This window comes from Gopherus evgoodei, chromosome 14 (assembly GCF_007399415.2).
Source record: "Gopherus evgoodei ecotype Sinaloan lineage chromosome 14, rGopEvg1_v1.p, whole genome shotgun sequence".
Taxonomy (NCBI): Eukaryota; Metazoa; Chordata; order Testudines; family Testudinidae; genus Gopherus; species Gopherus evgoodei.
Genome location: NC_044335.1, coordinates 3,058,170 through 3,071,581, shown reverse-complemented (window position 1 = coordinate 3,071,581; position 13,412 = coordinate 3,058,170). Strand labels below are relative to the sequence as shown.

At 58.5% G+C, this 13,412-nt stretch overlaps 1 protein-coding gene across 1 annotated transcript; it reads left to right on the top strand.

The window, feature by feature from the left end:
- Window positions 1-1,700: 1,700 nt before the first annotated feature.
- REM1 (RRAD and GEM like GTPase 1) lies at window positions 1,701-13,047 on the top strand. Its single transcript, XM_030533696.1, has 5 exons — window positions 1,701-1,787; window positions 2,995-3,337; window positions 4,247-4,329; window positions 11,871-12,081; window positions 12,561-13,047. The coding sequence occupies exons 2-5, from the start codon at window positions 2,998-3,000 to the stop codon at window positions 12,836-12,838; spliced, it is 912 nt and encodes a 303-aa protein (XP_030389556.1). The 5' UTR covers window positions 1,701-1,787; window positions 2,995-2,997; the 3' UTR covers window positions 12,839-13,047.
- Window positions 13,048-13,412: the final 365 nt, after the last annotated feature.

Sequence of the window (13,412 nt, the reverse complement as noted above, 5' to 3'; positions counted from 1 at the left end):
TGTGTGTTGACAGTGCAGTGTTGGGCTGGGAATGTGAATTGAGTAGCGACTGGAAATGAAAGACTGAAGGTGCTTAGAGTGGTAGCAGCCAAGGTGGCAGGAGGGCTTCTGGGGTGTTAAAGCGCGAGTTGTGCAGTATCCTGTCAAATCTACAGACCCATGTTACACAGCAGCAGGATCATGGATACGACCACCCAGCCCCGGGGATCACAGTGCAAGGAGCACCGAGGGGACTGGCACACACTGGGCTGGGGAAGCAGCTCAGGCAGCCTTCCTGTCTGGCCACTTCGTTTCCTGGCTCTCTCTTTGCCCACTGCTGGGGTGCGGAGGTTACCCCAGTCCTAGGGATGGTATGAATTGCCTGGGGCAACAGGTTCTAGAGGAGGGATAATCAGGGCTCTGCTGTGTGCTGGAGGTATGGCCTTAGATCATGTCGTGGTGGGGTGTCTAGAACGATGCCCTGAGATTATCAGGCGTGAAGGGGCAGGTCCCTGTGGCAGGGGCTGTGGATGCTGCAGTGGGGGTGGATGCCCTGGTGTGGAAGTCAGGGCGTGTGACGCAGCAGGGAGCAGGGTGGATTGACCTGGGAATGTCGTTTAGTTTTACTGGGGCTGTCTGCATGGGGGATGGGAGAGCAGGGGGTGACTTTAGGTGAGGGACAGGACCAGAGCGAGGAAGAGGGGTAGGGTGAGTCAACACCTTTGCAGGAAACTGGACAAAGGGAGAGGGGGAGAGAAGGATGGGGGAGCCTGCTGGAAGGGTATTTGGTTTCAGTTTTGGGTGGGCTGGGAAGAGGCAGGGAACCCCAAGTCTGGGGTCTACGATCTTTGCCCCCCAGAGGGACCTGGCTGAGGGGTCCTGGCTGTACCTACAAGCCCTGCTTGGGGCTGTGTTCCTGTCGTCTAATAAACCTGTTTTACTGGCTGGCTGAGTCCTGGTGAATCGCAGGAAGAGGGGTGCAGGGCCCTGACTGCCCCACACTCCGTGACAGGGGGCTCAGGCTGGGGTGGGAGGGCATATACCAGTGGGTGTTGGGGGAGGGTATGGGCATTGGATTCAGCCTGGGGCAGAAACCAGGAGGAGTCCGATGACACTTTAAAGACTAACAGCTGTATTTGGCTATAAGCTTTTGTGGGTAAAAACCCACGTCTTCAGGTGCAAGATGCAAATTGCAGCTGATAAAGTGGGATATTTACCCAGGACAGTTTATGGCCCAAATAAATGTTAGTCTTTAAGGTGCCACCAGCCTCCTGTTGTTTTTGTGGATACAGACTAACAGGGCTCCGCCTCTGGAGCCTGGGGCAGGGTGTTCAGGTGCTGGAGAACGTGATCCCCAATGCTGGCCTTGGGCTGAGGGGTGTGTGCTCCTGGACACTGGGCTAAGACAGCTGATCCCGGCCCGTGCTCAGACCCCTGGCACCGGGGGCTGGAGCCTGTGGGCAATAGACTTGGGCTGGGCCAGTGACTCCCTTGGCGGAGTTCGGGGCGGACCCTGGAGGCGCTAGGTTCGGGGAGTGGATTCCAGCTCCGCCCGCTCTGAGCGGCACCCACCGGCCGGAGGGGTTGGGGAGGGTCCCCGCCAGGGGGTGGGTCCCGGGACCGGGCGAGGGGGGCTCCACCTCCCAGGGTTTAAAGCCTTGCGCTCGGCGGCCGAGGCGCTACGCGATGAGATAGGGGCGCGCCAGCTGCCGGGCGTTGGGTTCCACGGGCTGCGGGCAGTCGGGGGCCCCCGGACAGCGGCTCCGGTGAGCCGGGGAGCGCGGAGCAGGAGCGGGGCCGGCGCCGAGGTGAGCTGAGTTCTGCGAAGAAACTTTCCGCTGCGGGGGTTGCGAGCTGGGGCGCACGGAGGCGCAGCGAACCCGTCTCCACCCCGGGCGCCCTGGTCCCCGCTCGGCTGCCTGGCCCGGCTCTCCTGCCCCAGCGCCCTCTGCGCTCCGCTCTTTCCCCGGCAGGACCGGGCCCCGCTCCCAGCGCCGGAGCGGGACGCGTGCAAGGAGCCTCCGAGCCCTGGAATTCGGCTGGGGCCAGACCCCGCGGGGGAGCCTCGAACCCTGGGCCAGGGGCGCTTGGCGCTGCCCGGCCCCAGCGCCCTGGCTGGAGTGGGAGGACGCTGTGTGTGTCGGGATCGCCCCTGCGCTGCTCCCCTGCAACCCGAGCCTGCCCCGGGCTGGCACATTGGGGCCTGTACCATGTCGTGGAGGTTGGCACCGCTGTCCCTATGGCATCGGGACTCGTGGGGTTTTGGTGCCAGGCTGAAATTCAGCGGGGGGAACCAGGCCGGGAAAGCGCACGGGGCAGCACGTTACCCGACACAGAGGGGCCAGGGCCTTCAATGGGCCGGTGCCAAGCTGGCAGCTCTGGGTACCACCTTAGACCCAGCCCCTTTGCAGCAGGTGAGATCGGAGAGGGGAACATTTCCAATCCCTCTCCTACATGGATCAGCCCTCTTGGTCTTTAGCCTCTCCCTTATTCCTTCCATCTGGCCCGAATAAAACCCTTCCCGAGCTGCTGGGACCCTACCTGTGCAGCAGACAGTGTCCCAATCCCAGCTGGGTGAAAGGGCGCTGGGTGAGGGCAGCAATCAGACCCTCCCCCCCCCAAACACTTTTGCCTTCCTTGCTCTGGAGCTGAAGCAGAGAAGGGCTAACACCCAGGATCCACCGGGCTTTGAAGAGTCTTTGGCTCCAGATTTTTTTTTCCAGTTTAAAAGTTGTTTGGCTGAGACAGTGCAGGGCTGCTGGGGCGGCGTTGGGAGACCGGGGGTGATTTATGTTTGTTTCTTCCGGGCCTGCCTCCAGTCTGGAGATAACAGAAGTGGAACTGAAAATGATCCCCTCTGTACCTAAGGTGAAGGTAATCGAACTCCGAAGGCAGCCGGGGTGGGGCAGGCTCTGGAGAATCCCAGCCAGAGCAGAGTGGGGAAAAGCACCCAGGGACCCCCAGCCTCCAGACTTCCTCCCACAAGCCAGTCGCTTGGCCTTTTCTGTTTTGCAGAAGATGACTCTGAACACGCAGCAAGGGGGCAAGGGCCCTGTGCACAGACGGGCCAGCACCCCGGTCCCCCTCTTCCACCGGTCCAGGCCAGGGATCCGTGAGCTGAGGCCTAACCCCACTGAGCCGCATCACCCTCCGCTTGGCTACTCTTTGTCCTTCGAGCCTGGAGACAAAGCTCCCGTCGCGCCGTGCAGCAGCTGGTCATCGGACTCGGCCGACTCCGACAGCTCCGGGGAATCCTTGTATCGCGTGGTGCTGCTGGGAGACCCTGGTGTGGGCAAGACCAGCTTGGTGAATCTCTTTGCCGGGATCCAAGAGCGGGACCTGCCGGAGCAGCCGGGAGGTAGGGGCCCTGCCCTGCCCTGGGGGAAATGCAGCATGGGGCTGCCCCAGCTCTTCCTGGGGCTCTGCAGAATGAAATGCTCTCGAAGTCCATGCGGTGCAACGGTCGGGGTATGGGCAGTGGGTCACAGCATGCAGAAGCCCTGTGAAACCCAAGCCAAAGGGCACAGTGGAGAGGCTGCGCTGACTGCTTGGGAGCAGGGCAGGGCCACATCTTAGCAGAGAGGAGCCTGCTGCCGACCATGAGCAACGTGCCCCCAGTGCCGTTAACCATCTCTGTGGCTGGGCAGGGGGAAGTTAGCAAGGCACAGCCGTTCCCAAAAGCCAGCTGAGAGCCACCGGAGGCTCAGTTCTGATGTACCTACTGTAGGTAACACTGTGCACCCCCTTGAAAACTGGGGGGTCCTTAGCTGTGGGATTCAGTGGGAGGGATATTGTCCTGACACGCATCAGGGGTCAGCCGCCTGGGTCCAGTTAATGCCAGTTGTCCAGCTGCCTGCTGGAGCCTCGGTGCCTTTCAGCCTCCCCACCAGCCAAAAAATAACCTGGCAAGGAGGGTGATTGAGTCCTGAATCTGGGAAGAGCCATGAGATACCCCAGCACCCTCCCCCTCCTTCCAAGCACTAAGGCAGGAGAGTAGTCTGGCTTCTGCCAGGGCATCACCCTGGACCTCACCACTCTCCCACATCCTTCCATGGTGCTGGCTGCTTTGTAGCTTTAGTTCCTTGCCTAGAGGATCAGTTGCTTTTTCCATGCCCTGCGTTTAACCCAGCACCTTGGGGTGCTGCCTCCTCCCAGCCTGAGCAGCCAGCAGAATCTCCCTCTGGAGCTCAGCAGCACTGAGCCTGGGCTGGAGGCACTGCTGGGCATGTGGAGTCCAGCTGACCTGGATGCATCTGGCTTGTTTCAGAGGACGCCTACGAACGCACCCTGTCGGTGGATGGGGAGGAGACCACGCTGCTGGTGATGGACACCTGGGAAACAGAGAGGCGGGTAGGGGAGCATGCATGGGGTGTGGCAATCCCAAGGGTTGTCTGCGGGCTGTGTGTGGGGGGGGTCTCCTTTTCAATGAAGTGGGTTCTGTTGCTAGACTGGAGCTATTTATTATAGGGTCTGTTGCTATTATAAATGCCACAGTGAACTTGTATGAACATAAGAGCGGCCAGACTGGGTCAGACCAAAGGTCCATCTAGCCCAGTGTCCTGTCCGCCAACAGTGGCCAATGCCGGGTGCCCCAGAGGAAATGAACAGAACAGGGAATCATCAAGTGACCCATTCCCTGTTGCCCGTTCCTAGCCTCAGTTTGCCAGAGGCTAGGGACACCATCCTGCCAAGCCTGGCTAATACCCATTGATGGACCTATGCTCCATGAATTATTCTAGTTCTTTTTTGAACCCTGTTATGGTCTTGGCCTTCACAACATCCTCTGGCAAGGAGTTCCACAGGTTGACTGCGTGTTGTGTGAAGAAATACTTCCTTTTGTTTGTTTTAAACCTGCTGCCTATTAATTTCATTTGGTGACCCCTAGTTCACGTGTTATGAGAAGGAGTAAATAACACTTCCTTATTACTTTCTCCACACCAGTCATGATTTTATAGACCTCTATCATATCGCCCCTCAGAGCCGCCCAGAGGATTCTGGGGGCCTGGGGCCGTCGGCGGCAGGCGGCTCTGGTGGACCTCCCGCAGGCATGCCTGCGGAGGGTCCGCTGGTCCCGCGGTTCCGGTGGAGCATCCGCAGGCATGCCTGCGGGAAGTCCACCGGAGGCGCAGGACCGGCAAGCGGCAGGGCACCCCCCGTGCAGTGAAATTTCTAGAGCCGGCCCTGTTCGGTGGCGGGGGGCCCTTCTGTTCCAGGACCCACCGCCGAAGTGCCTCGAAGACCCGTGGCGGGGACCCTCCGCCGGCGAATTACCGCCGAAGTGGGACCCGCCGCCGAAGTGCAGCCCGCTCTTCGGCGGTAATTCAGTGGCGGGGAACCCCTGCCACGGGTCTTTGGGGCACTTCGGCGGCTGGTCCCGGAACGGAAGGGCCCCCCACCGCTGAACTACCGCCGAAGACTGGGTTGCACTTTGGCGGCAGATCCCACTTCAGCGGTAATTTGCTGGTGGGGGGTCCTTCCCCCCGGAGCTGAAGGTCCCCCCCGCCGGCAAAGACCGGGAGCGGAAGAAGCTCTGGGGCCCGGCTCCACAAGAGTTTTCCTGGCCCCCTGGAGCAAGTGAAGGACCTCGCTCCAGGGCCCCCAAAAAACTCTCGTGGGGGCCCCTGCGGAGCCCGGGGCCTGGGGCAAATTGCCCCTCTTGCCCCCCCCCGGGCGGCCCTGTTGCCCCTTAATCATCTCTTTTCCAAGCTGAAAAGTCCCAGGCTTATTAATCTCTCCTCGTACAGCAGCCGTTCTATGCCTGTAATTATTTTTGTTGCCCTTTTCTGAACCTTTTCCCATTCCAATATGTCTTTTTCGAGATGGGGCAACCACATCTGCACACAGTATTCAAGATGTGATTGTACCATGGATTTGTATAGAGGCAACTTGATATTTTCTGTCCTGTTATCTATGGCCGGCTGTGTTTCCGTGCCCACCTGCTCATGACACAAGGCTGCAGGGACAGACCCTCCTGCTGGACCCTACGTCCACCAGGCCCCACTTTAGCTTTCTGAAGAGCTTCTCTTGCCATTGTGTGACATCCACAGCAGACTGTGGTTGCTGCTCCCATGGTCTGCAGCTGGAGATGGGAGGCTGCAGCTGGGTCAGGGTCAGCCGCTAGTAAGGGGAGGAGGGTGACTTCCCCAGTGAATAGCTGACTGGCTCATCAGATGTCCAAGGGAGGAGCTAACACCCCCGGGAGCTGGAAGGAATCCCCCCCACCCAGGCTTGGAGTTAATTGCTGTGGGAAGAAGCAAGGACAATTTTAAACTCTGTGGGGGTGACTCCGGACAGACCCACCTCCCAGTCCCCACAGCTCCTCCACAGAGCGGATGCTCCAAGCTAGGCACTTGGGGCTGATTCTCCCACCTTCCCTCCGTCATAGCTCCTGATGCACCTGCGAAGGGGATGCAGGCTGCTGCCAGGTCAGAACAGCTGTGCTGGCGTCAGCGCAGACACGAGGTGCCAGGCAGCGGGAGCTGGGCCCGAGATGTCACCGAGGAAGGTGGAGAGAAGGAGGGAAACGTGCCAGATCCCCAGTGCTGAGTGTGCTGGGAGGTGCTGGTGGTGCTGTCTCCTAGCTGTGCAGGAGCTGACTGGGCGAACGACGGGTGAGGAAATGCAGCCTTTAAAGGGAATGCGTTAGTAGGCAGCAGTCGTGGTGCCCAGCAGCATCTCTGCCCCTCCGCCCCTGCTTGTGGGTGACTGGAGATTGACAGGAGCAAGATTCCCCCTCTTCCAGCCCCACCCCGGTCTTTGCTTTCAATGCACAACTGGGGGCGATGCTCGCTGGTAACAGCAAGAGGGTCCTGAGCATCACTGAAATGGCCTCTCTGTTGCTGGTCTGGGACCCACCTGCACTCTTCCACTTCACCAGTTGCATCTTCAGGAAAGTCAGTGGGGGCCATCCAGTCCCCAGCATCTCTTGGAGCCCCTGCTCCCTCTGGCCAAGGACTCTGATGGGATCTGGGAAGGGATGGACTCACTGGGCTAATGGCCACGCTCCCCACCTGACGTGGTATGAGCAGGGAACTCTGCTCCTCTTTTCCTGTCCGCTCTGTCCAGAGCACTGGGCGCAGATACCCCTTAGCGTCCTGCCCTCAAAATCCAGGAGGGGGCTCAGGGAATGGCTCCTACAGGAAACACAGCACGTAACTGAGTGGGGATGAGAGCATTGGCATGGAGTGTGAGTCAGTGGTACCCACTGAGCCCTGAATGATCCGTAGGAAGAGGGAGGATGAGAGAGCCTGACCCAGATGAGGGGGGGTAGGGGCAGCTGGGCCTGCTTGCAGTGATTATGGCCAGGCTTTTCCTAGTGGGTCAGTATGTTACTTGGAGTACAATAAGAAATGCAATTCTTTATCACTTTGTTTCCAGTGGACAAACAAAGGGTTAATTCCATGTCATTCCTGTGAACCCTGCTTTGCACCTCTGGCCAGCTGCCGCCTGCATTAGTTCTCTCTGCATCAGAGCTGTGCCAGGCATGGGCGGTGAGTCGCGGGAGGGTTGGGCCAGCCCTTTTTGCTTCTGCTTCATATGGGCTTGGCCTCCTGCTGCATGAAGCTTCCTAAATCCAAAGGCAAACTCTCCCCAAGGTACTAAGTCTTTGGGTCCAAACCTTGCCAAAGCTTTCCAGAGCTCCCACCGAACCCCTACAGCTGCCTCGCTTTGGCTGGGGTCTCTGGTTTGTAGAGATGAGCTCCATCCTGGCAGGCTTGGGTCAGGATCTGGCTGTCACCAGAACTCTGCGCTGGTTGGAGCTGAGATTTTGCTGCAGGCTCATGGGTCCTGCTTTGCAAGCAACCCCGAGAAGAGTTGCCCAATTTGGGGGGTTGCTTTGGGGGTCTGTCTCAGCAGGGCTCTGGCACGTGCAGCTTGTCCAGAAGCAATGGCATGACCACTCGCTGGAAAAGCCGTAGTGTCCTGTCAGAAACACCTGTGTCTTCTGCACTACCTCTAAAGCAGCAGATTGACTGTAAATTGGCATTACTGGTTCTAAGGCCCCAAGTCCTGGCAACCTTTGCTGACCAGTATCTCTGCAGCTTGAGGTTTGCTCCCTTGTGGGTGGAGCTGGCTTCTCTTCCCAGCACTAGAACAGGAGGCTGGTTTGTCACAGAATGTAGGACCACAACTGCCTGCAGAATGGGGGTGGATTAGCACGCCCAATCTGTGCATCTAATCACGGTAACTGCGTGCAAATTAGATGCACCCTTTGCACACGCAGTTGTACATCTAAACAGTCTGAAAATCTGGTCCTAAAGCTTTAAAGACTTGAATTTCTTTCCACTATCCCTGAAGTGCATTTTCCTACCAAGGGCTATTTCCCCGCGTGAGACGATACCGAGTGTCAAATTAATTTGTTTAGGAACACAGTGAACAACCTGGAACCCAATGCCCTTTAAATCCACCCCACCCCCTATCCTTCCCATTTTAAAAACCCGCATTAAAAGCTGGTGTTTCCTCCCAGGGGCTCTGGCCTGATGACATTATCTCGCTCTTATGTGGTGTTTTTCATCAGAAGATCTCAAACCACATCACCCTTGTTAATGTATTTATCTTCCCCTCTCTGCCCCCGATGAGGCGCTCTTAACCCCAGCGTACAGGTGGATGCAGAGGTGGTAAGTGACTTGCCCACGGTCACACAGGAAGTCTGTGGCACAGCAGGGAATTAGCCAGGCCTAACCACTGGACCATCCTTCAGCCCCTTCCCTTCCAGGCCTCCATTCCCTTGTAAATGGGCCCCCCTGCTCTTGCTGGCTGTTCACAAATGGAAAGGGGCTCGTATTCCAGCCTGAGCCCAGATCTCTGAGCACTCTGTCCAGCGTCTGGGGCTGTACAAATACCCTGCTGATGAGTTATTGGCTTACAAGGGTGTCGCTGGCTGGCTGTGTTCCCCAGAGGGTGCTGCAGCCCGTGGTTCAGTTGTGAACCCTTCAAAGCCCTCTTCCTTCTCCGGCGTGAGAGGGCGAGCCCCCCTGAGCCCCAAGAGCCCATTGGTGTTTGCAGGCCCTGGGCTGCCACAGATGCATGGCTGGGCAGCCTGCGTGTTTGGGAGCGGAGCCCTGGGGCTGTAATTTGCAGCTGACACAGATTGAGGAGGAGACTGTGTCAAATGCCCCCCAAAGCCAGAAGCTTTTAATCTGCATGTTATTGACTGAGCCACATGTCTGCTGGGTGGCCAGAGGCTGTGGGAGCCTGGGCTGCTGTCTGATGGGGACAGGCTGACGGCAGAGGGGGCTGCGCCCCACCTGCACTGGGGCTGGGATGCTGAATTGCTTCCCCCTCCGTGCCTTGGCCACAGCCTGGAGACTTGCACCATCTATGGGGACTCGTTCCTTCCATGTGCTCAGACTAGCCCCAGCTGGCAGGGAACAGCCTGAGGGCAGGCCTCATCCATCAGTAAACCTCGAGCCCGCTCCCTGTTCCCCACTGATTGATGGGGCTGTTCAGCTGAGCCGTTACCCTGCCTGCTGGTTTGTCTTCTCTCCCCCACTCTTGGCCCCAGCCCATAGGCTCAGCCCCAGGGAGCAGAGAAGACTCTTCTGTTCGTCCTGGGGGACAGCATTGCTGCTGAGTACAGACTGTTATGATGCAGATACGGGGGTGCCTTGTCTTGCACTCAACGACCCCGGTGGCTGGCATCCTTGGTAGCCATCCAGGCCACCTGGAAGCTGGGAAGGGCACTTATTATACACATTCCCGCCTCCTGTCCCATTAAGGCAAGAGGGAAATGCTTGTTTGCACCCAGTGCTGCCAACTGCAGCAAAGATACGGCTCTTCCCATGCCAAGTCACTAGCCCACTGACTCCATGGAGTCCCCTTCCTCATGGCTTTGCCAGGAGCCCCTAAGCGCTAGCTGGCCCAGCGCATGGGAGCTGGGAGCAGCTGCGGGGTGGATGGGGAAATGCACAGGTGTGGGTTGCGTGAAGGCTGAGGGGAGAGGGTGGATCTCAGTGAGGCTAATGAACCATCACAGAAAGCAGGGTCCTGCGCTTCCGCCAGCGAGATTTGCCCATAGTGAGCGGTGAGCAGAAATCCTGGCGGGGGGGAGGCTGGAATCGCTGTCAGGCTGAGATGGGGAGGGACTGGGGTCCAGCGGTTCTGGCTGGTACTAACTTACTCTCACCACCTGAATTAACGCTTGTAGAGGAATCATGGAAGTGAGCACCAGCCTTGGCCTCCGCCTGAATGTCAGACACCTGCAGAAAAGGGAAATGAGCGAATCCCTGTAACGATCCCCCTGGGGAACATGGGGATGTGTGTTTTTCTAGGGCCAGATCCTCAGCTGGTGTAAATCACCCCAGTGCCCCTGAGGTCCCAGGACATCCTTCCATATGTGCCCAAATCAGTGAAGGCGGGAAGGGTTTCACAGGCTGAGAAAACCCCTGAACGTAAGGGCAGGTTATAGATTTACAGCTCACAGTCCCCAGCAGGAGGGGAGCTCGGGGGTCAGCGAGGTAAGATGCAGTGACGGCGAAGCAGGCGGCGTGCTGCCCAGGCACAGGTGTGGAGGGCTTCCCAAGGTGAACAGGAGCGTGCAGTATGGTGTATCGGGCCCATGGGAACAGCAGGAGAGCCTTGCTAGTCTCCTGTGCCAGGGGCATGAGAGTGTGAATGAAAAACCAGCCCTGATGCCATCCTGCCAGAGATGCGGGAGGCAATGGGCTGGCAGGCTGTGGATGGGCAGAGCTCTAAAACCAATGGGCTGTGGTTCGAGGAAACAAAACCAAAGTCTTCAAGAGGCCTGGGGGGAAGGGAATGGTCCCACAGAATACAGCCTGGGCTGACACGCAGGCCTGGAGTGACAAGAGCAAGGGGTGTTGTGTCTCGGGCATCCCAGTCACGGCTGAATCCGAGTGGAGTGATTCCAAGTACAGCGAGGAAGGAAGCAGCTGGTAAAGCCACTGGGCGCGGCAGAGTAAACGTTTGTCAGCAGTGCATTGTGGGCAAGTGAAAGGGGTGCATCCCGCATTGCTCCCGGGCTGCAGGCCCCTAGTCACTACACCTGTGTAAAATGCTAGCAAACGTGAGCGGCAGCGTTTCCCATGCACTGGGGGAGCCGCCTATGCCCAGCGCCAGGTGGGAAAGCCTCGGGCTCAGGCGTTTGGGAAGAATCGCTCTCAGAGCCCCCGCCACGCTGGGTGTCTGGAAGAGCCTGTGGCTGGGAGGCCAGGTGCTCTGTTCCGCAAGCAGCACTCTCATTCCCCACTCCCTGGGCCTATAGCTGAGTCGAAGCTTGCGGGACATACCACCCCTTCCCCCCCAATATGTCCCACCAGCCTGGGCGGGGTCAGGTACAGGGGCTTGCCGCCCTCACACCCAGAGCCTACTTACTGCCTCTGAATTTGGCTGCTGGAGTCTAGGGGGGTGTCCACCCCACAATCCGTAGTGTGACTGCAGCTCAGCTAGACGTGCCTGCACTAGCATCACCCGTGCTAGCGTGACTAAAAATAACAGCACAGGCTTAAATGCTGATTAGCAATCCTAGAAGGGCAGGACAGGAAGGGACCTCGAGAGGTCAGAGCTTGGATCCCCGATGCACGTGTATGGGCCATTGTGTCTACACGGCTCTTTTCAGCACAGATCTGGCCACGCGGGTTGCGAGCCCAGCTTGGTGCAGTTCAAACGTACCCTAAACTGACCTGCGTAATTCCCAGCCCAGGGCTGGAAGAGCAGGGTTTAGTAAGGAAGGCCACCAGCCAGGCAGAAGGCACAAGTTAAAGTCCTCGACTTCACTTGACGCTCCTCCCAGTTCCTCAGCATGTAGGTTACCGTGGCGCTGGGAAGCACGTGGGGAGCTGGCCGCAGCATCGCTGAGTCTGGCCGCCGTCGGAGAGTGTGTGTGTGGACGATGGCTGTGTGCCTCAGTAACACCGTCTTTCCCTGTGCAGCCCCAGGATGAGGAGAACCGGTTCCACAATTACTGCATGCAGGTGGGGAATGCCTATGTCATTGTCTACTCCGTCACCGACAGGGTGAGTTTCGAGAGCGCCTCTGAGCTGAGAATCCAGCTGCGCCGGACCCGGCAAGCAGAGAACATCCCCATTATCCTGGTGGGGAACAAGACGGACCTGGTGCGGTGCCGAGAGGTCTCGGTGGAAGGTGAGCAAGCAGGGCCTGTTGTCCCCACCCTGCTGGGACCTGAGGGGTGGGGGAGGGGGAGGCTTCTTGCCTAGTGTCTCCTTCTGCTGCTCCTCAGACCTAGCTGAGATGGCCAGCGAGAGATTGCTATGGGACCCGCTCCTCTGCTGAGTGTCCATCCAGGAGTGCCACTCTCTGTCCATCTGCCAGTCATCTCTCCAGCCATGAAACCACCCATCCTGCTTTCTTTTAGAAGCCCATCCTGTCACCTCTATCTCTACCCTCCCCTGTAGTCTGCCATCAATCCAGCCTTTCCGCCAGCGTCTCTCCCTGCAGCCATGAGCTACTGCCCTGAGCATGTACCTCCTCTGGCATAACTCACTGTTCGCCGCTTCCCCTGTCCCGTGCCCTGTGCAGAAAGCGCCGCCTGGCTCTGCCTGGAGAGAGCTCTTTGTCCTGGCGGCCAGCTCAGGTGGGGCTGGAACCCATTCTCTTCCCAGAGGGCCGGGCCTGCGCCGTGGTCTTCGATTGCAAGTTCATCGAGACGTCTGCTGCTCTCCAGCACAACGTGACGGAGCTCTTTGAGGGGGTGGTGCGCCAGATCCGCTTACGCCAGGACAGCAAGGAGGCCAACGAGAGGCGCAAGTCCATCTACAAGCGCAAAGAGAGCCTCACCAAGCAGGCCCGGCGCTTCCTGGACAGGCTGGTCGCCAGGAACAACAAGAAGGTGGCTCTGAAAGTTCGCTCCAAGTCTTGCCATGACCTGTCTGTGCTCTGAGACCTCTCACAGAACAGGACACTTCTTTCTCATGCCTAAAGGGACCTCCCAAGCGGCTTTCTGCCATGTACCTAGGGGTGTGTGAACTTTCTTCTCTTGTCTTGGCATGTGGACAGGACCTTTCAGGGCAGAGACGAGACTCACCTGGAGCAATAACCAAGGAGACGGCGCCGACTTCCTAACCAGACCCTCAGAACCAAAGTGACACCAGCAACCAGAAAACACCCATGGGGAAGGAGTCCTTGCATTGACTGAATGTCCTCATCCCCGATAGTGCCTCCTGCCAGCCCTGCCACTTGCCTGGAGCCCTGTAAGAGGAGGTGGGCAGGGAGAAGCTAGGGCAGGTCTCCAGGGTGCTAGCAGGTGCCAGGAAATGTTCTAGTGTTTGCCCATGGAAGGGAGAGGGGGAGGAAGCTGCCCGCCCCCAGAGGGAGGGATGGGGACTCTGGGAGAGAAGGTGGGGTGTTCCCTGGTGCCTAGAGATAATGCAAGTCTGACTTTGCCAACACCAGGGATGGGTTTGAGCAGGACACTCGGATCATGCAGCAGGGGCAGTACTGCCACCAGCTCTGCT

What these genes read in the sequence shown, in the direction of transcription:
- REM1 (XM_030533696.1), top strand. Translation starts at nt 2,998, where the DNA reads ATGACTCTGAACACGCAGCAAGGGGGCAAGGGCCCTGTGCACAGACGG. An exon ending in CCTGCCGGAGCAGCCGGGAG is followed by an intron (nt 3,338 to 4,246) that starts GTAGGGGCCCTG and finishes GGCTTGTTTCAG; the next exon opens with AGGACGCCTACGAACGCACC. An exon ending in CCGAGAGGTCTCGGTGGAAG is followed by an intron (nt 12,082 to 12,560) that starts GTGAGCAAGCAG and finishes TTCTCTTCCCAG; the next exon opens with AGGGCCGGGCCTGCGCCGTG.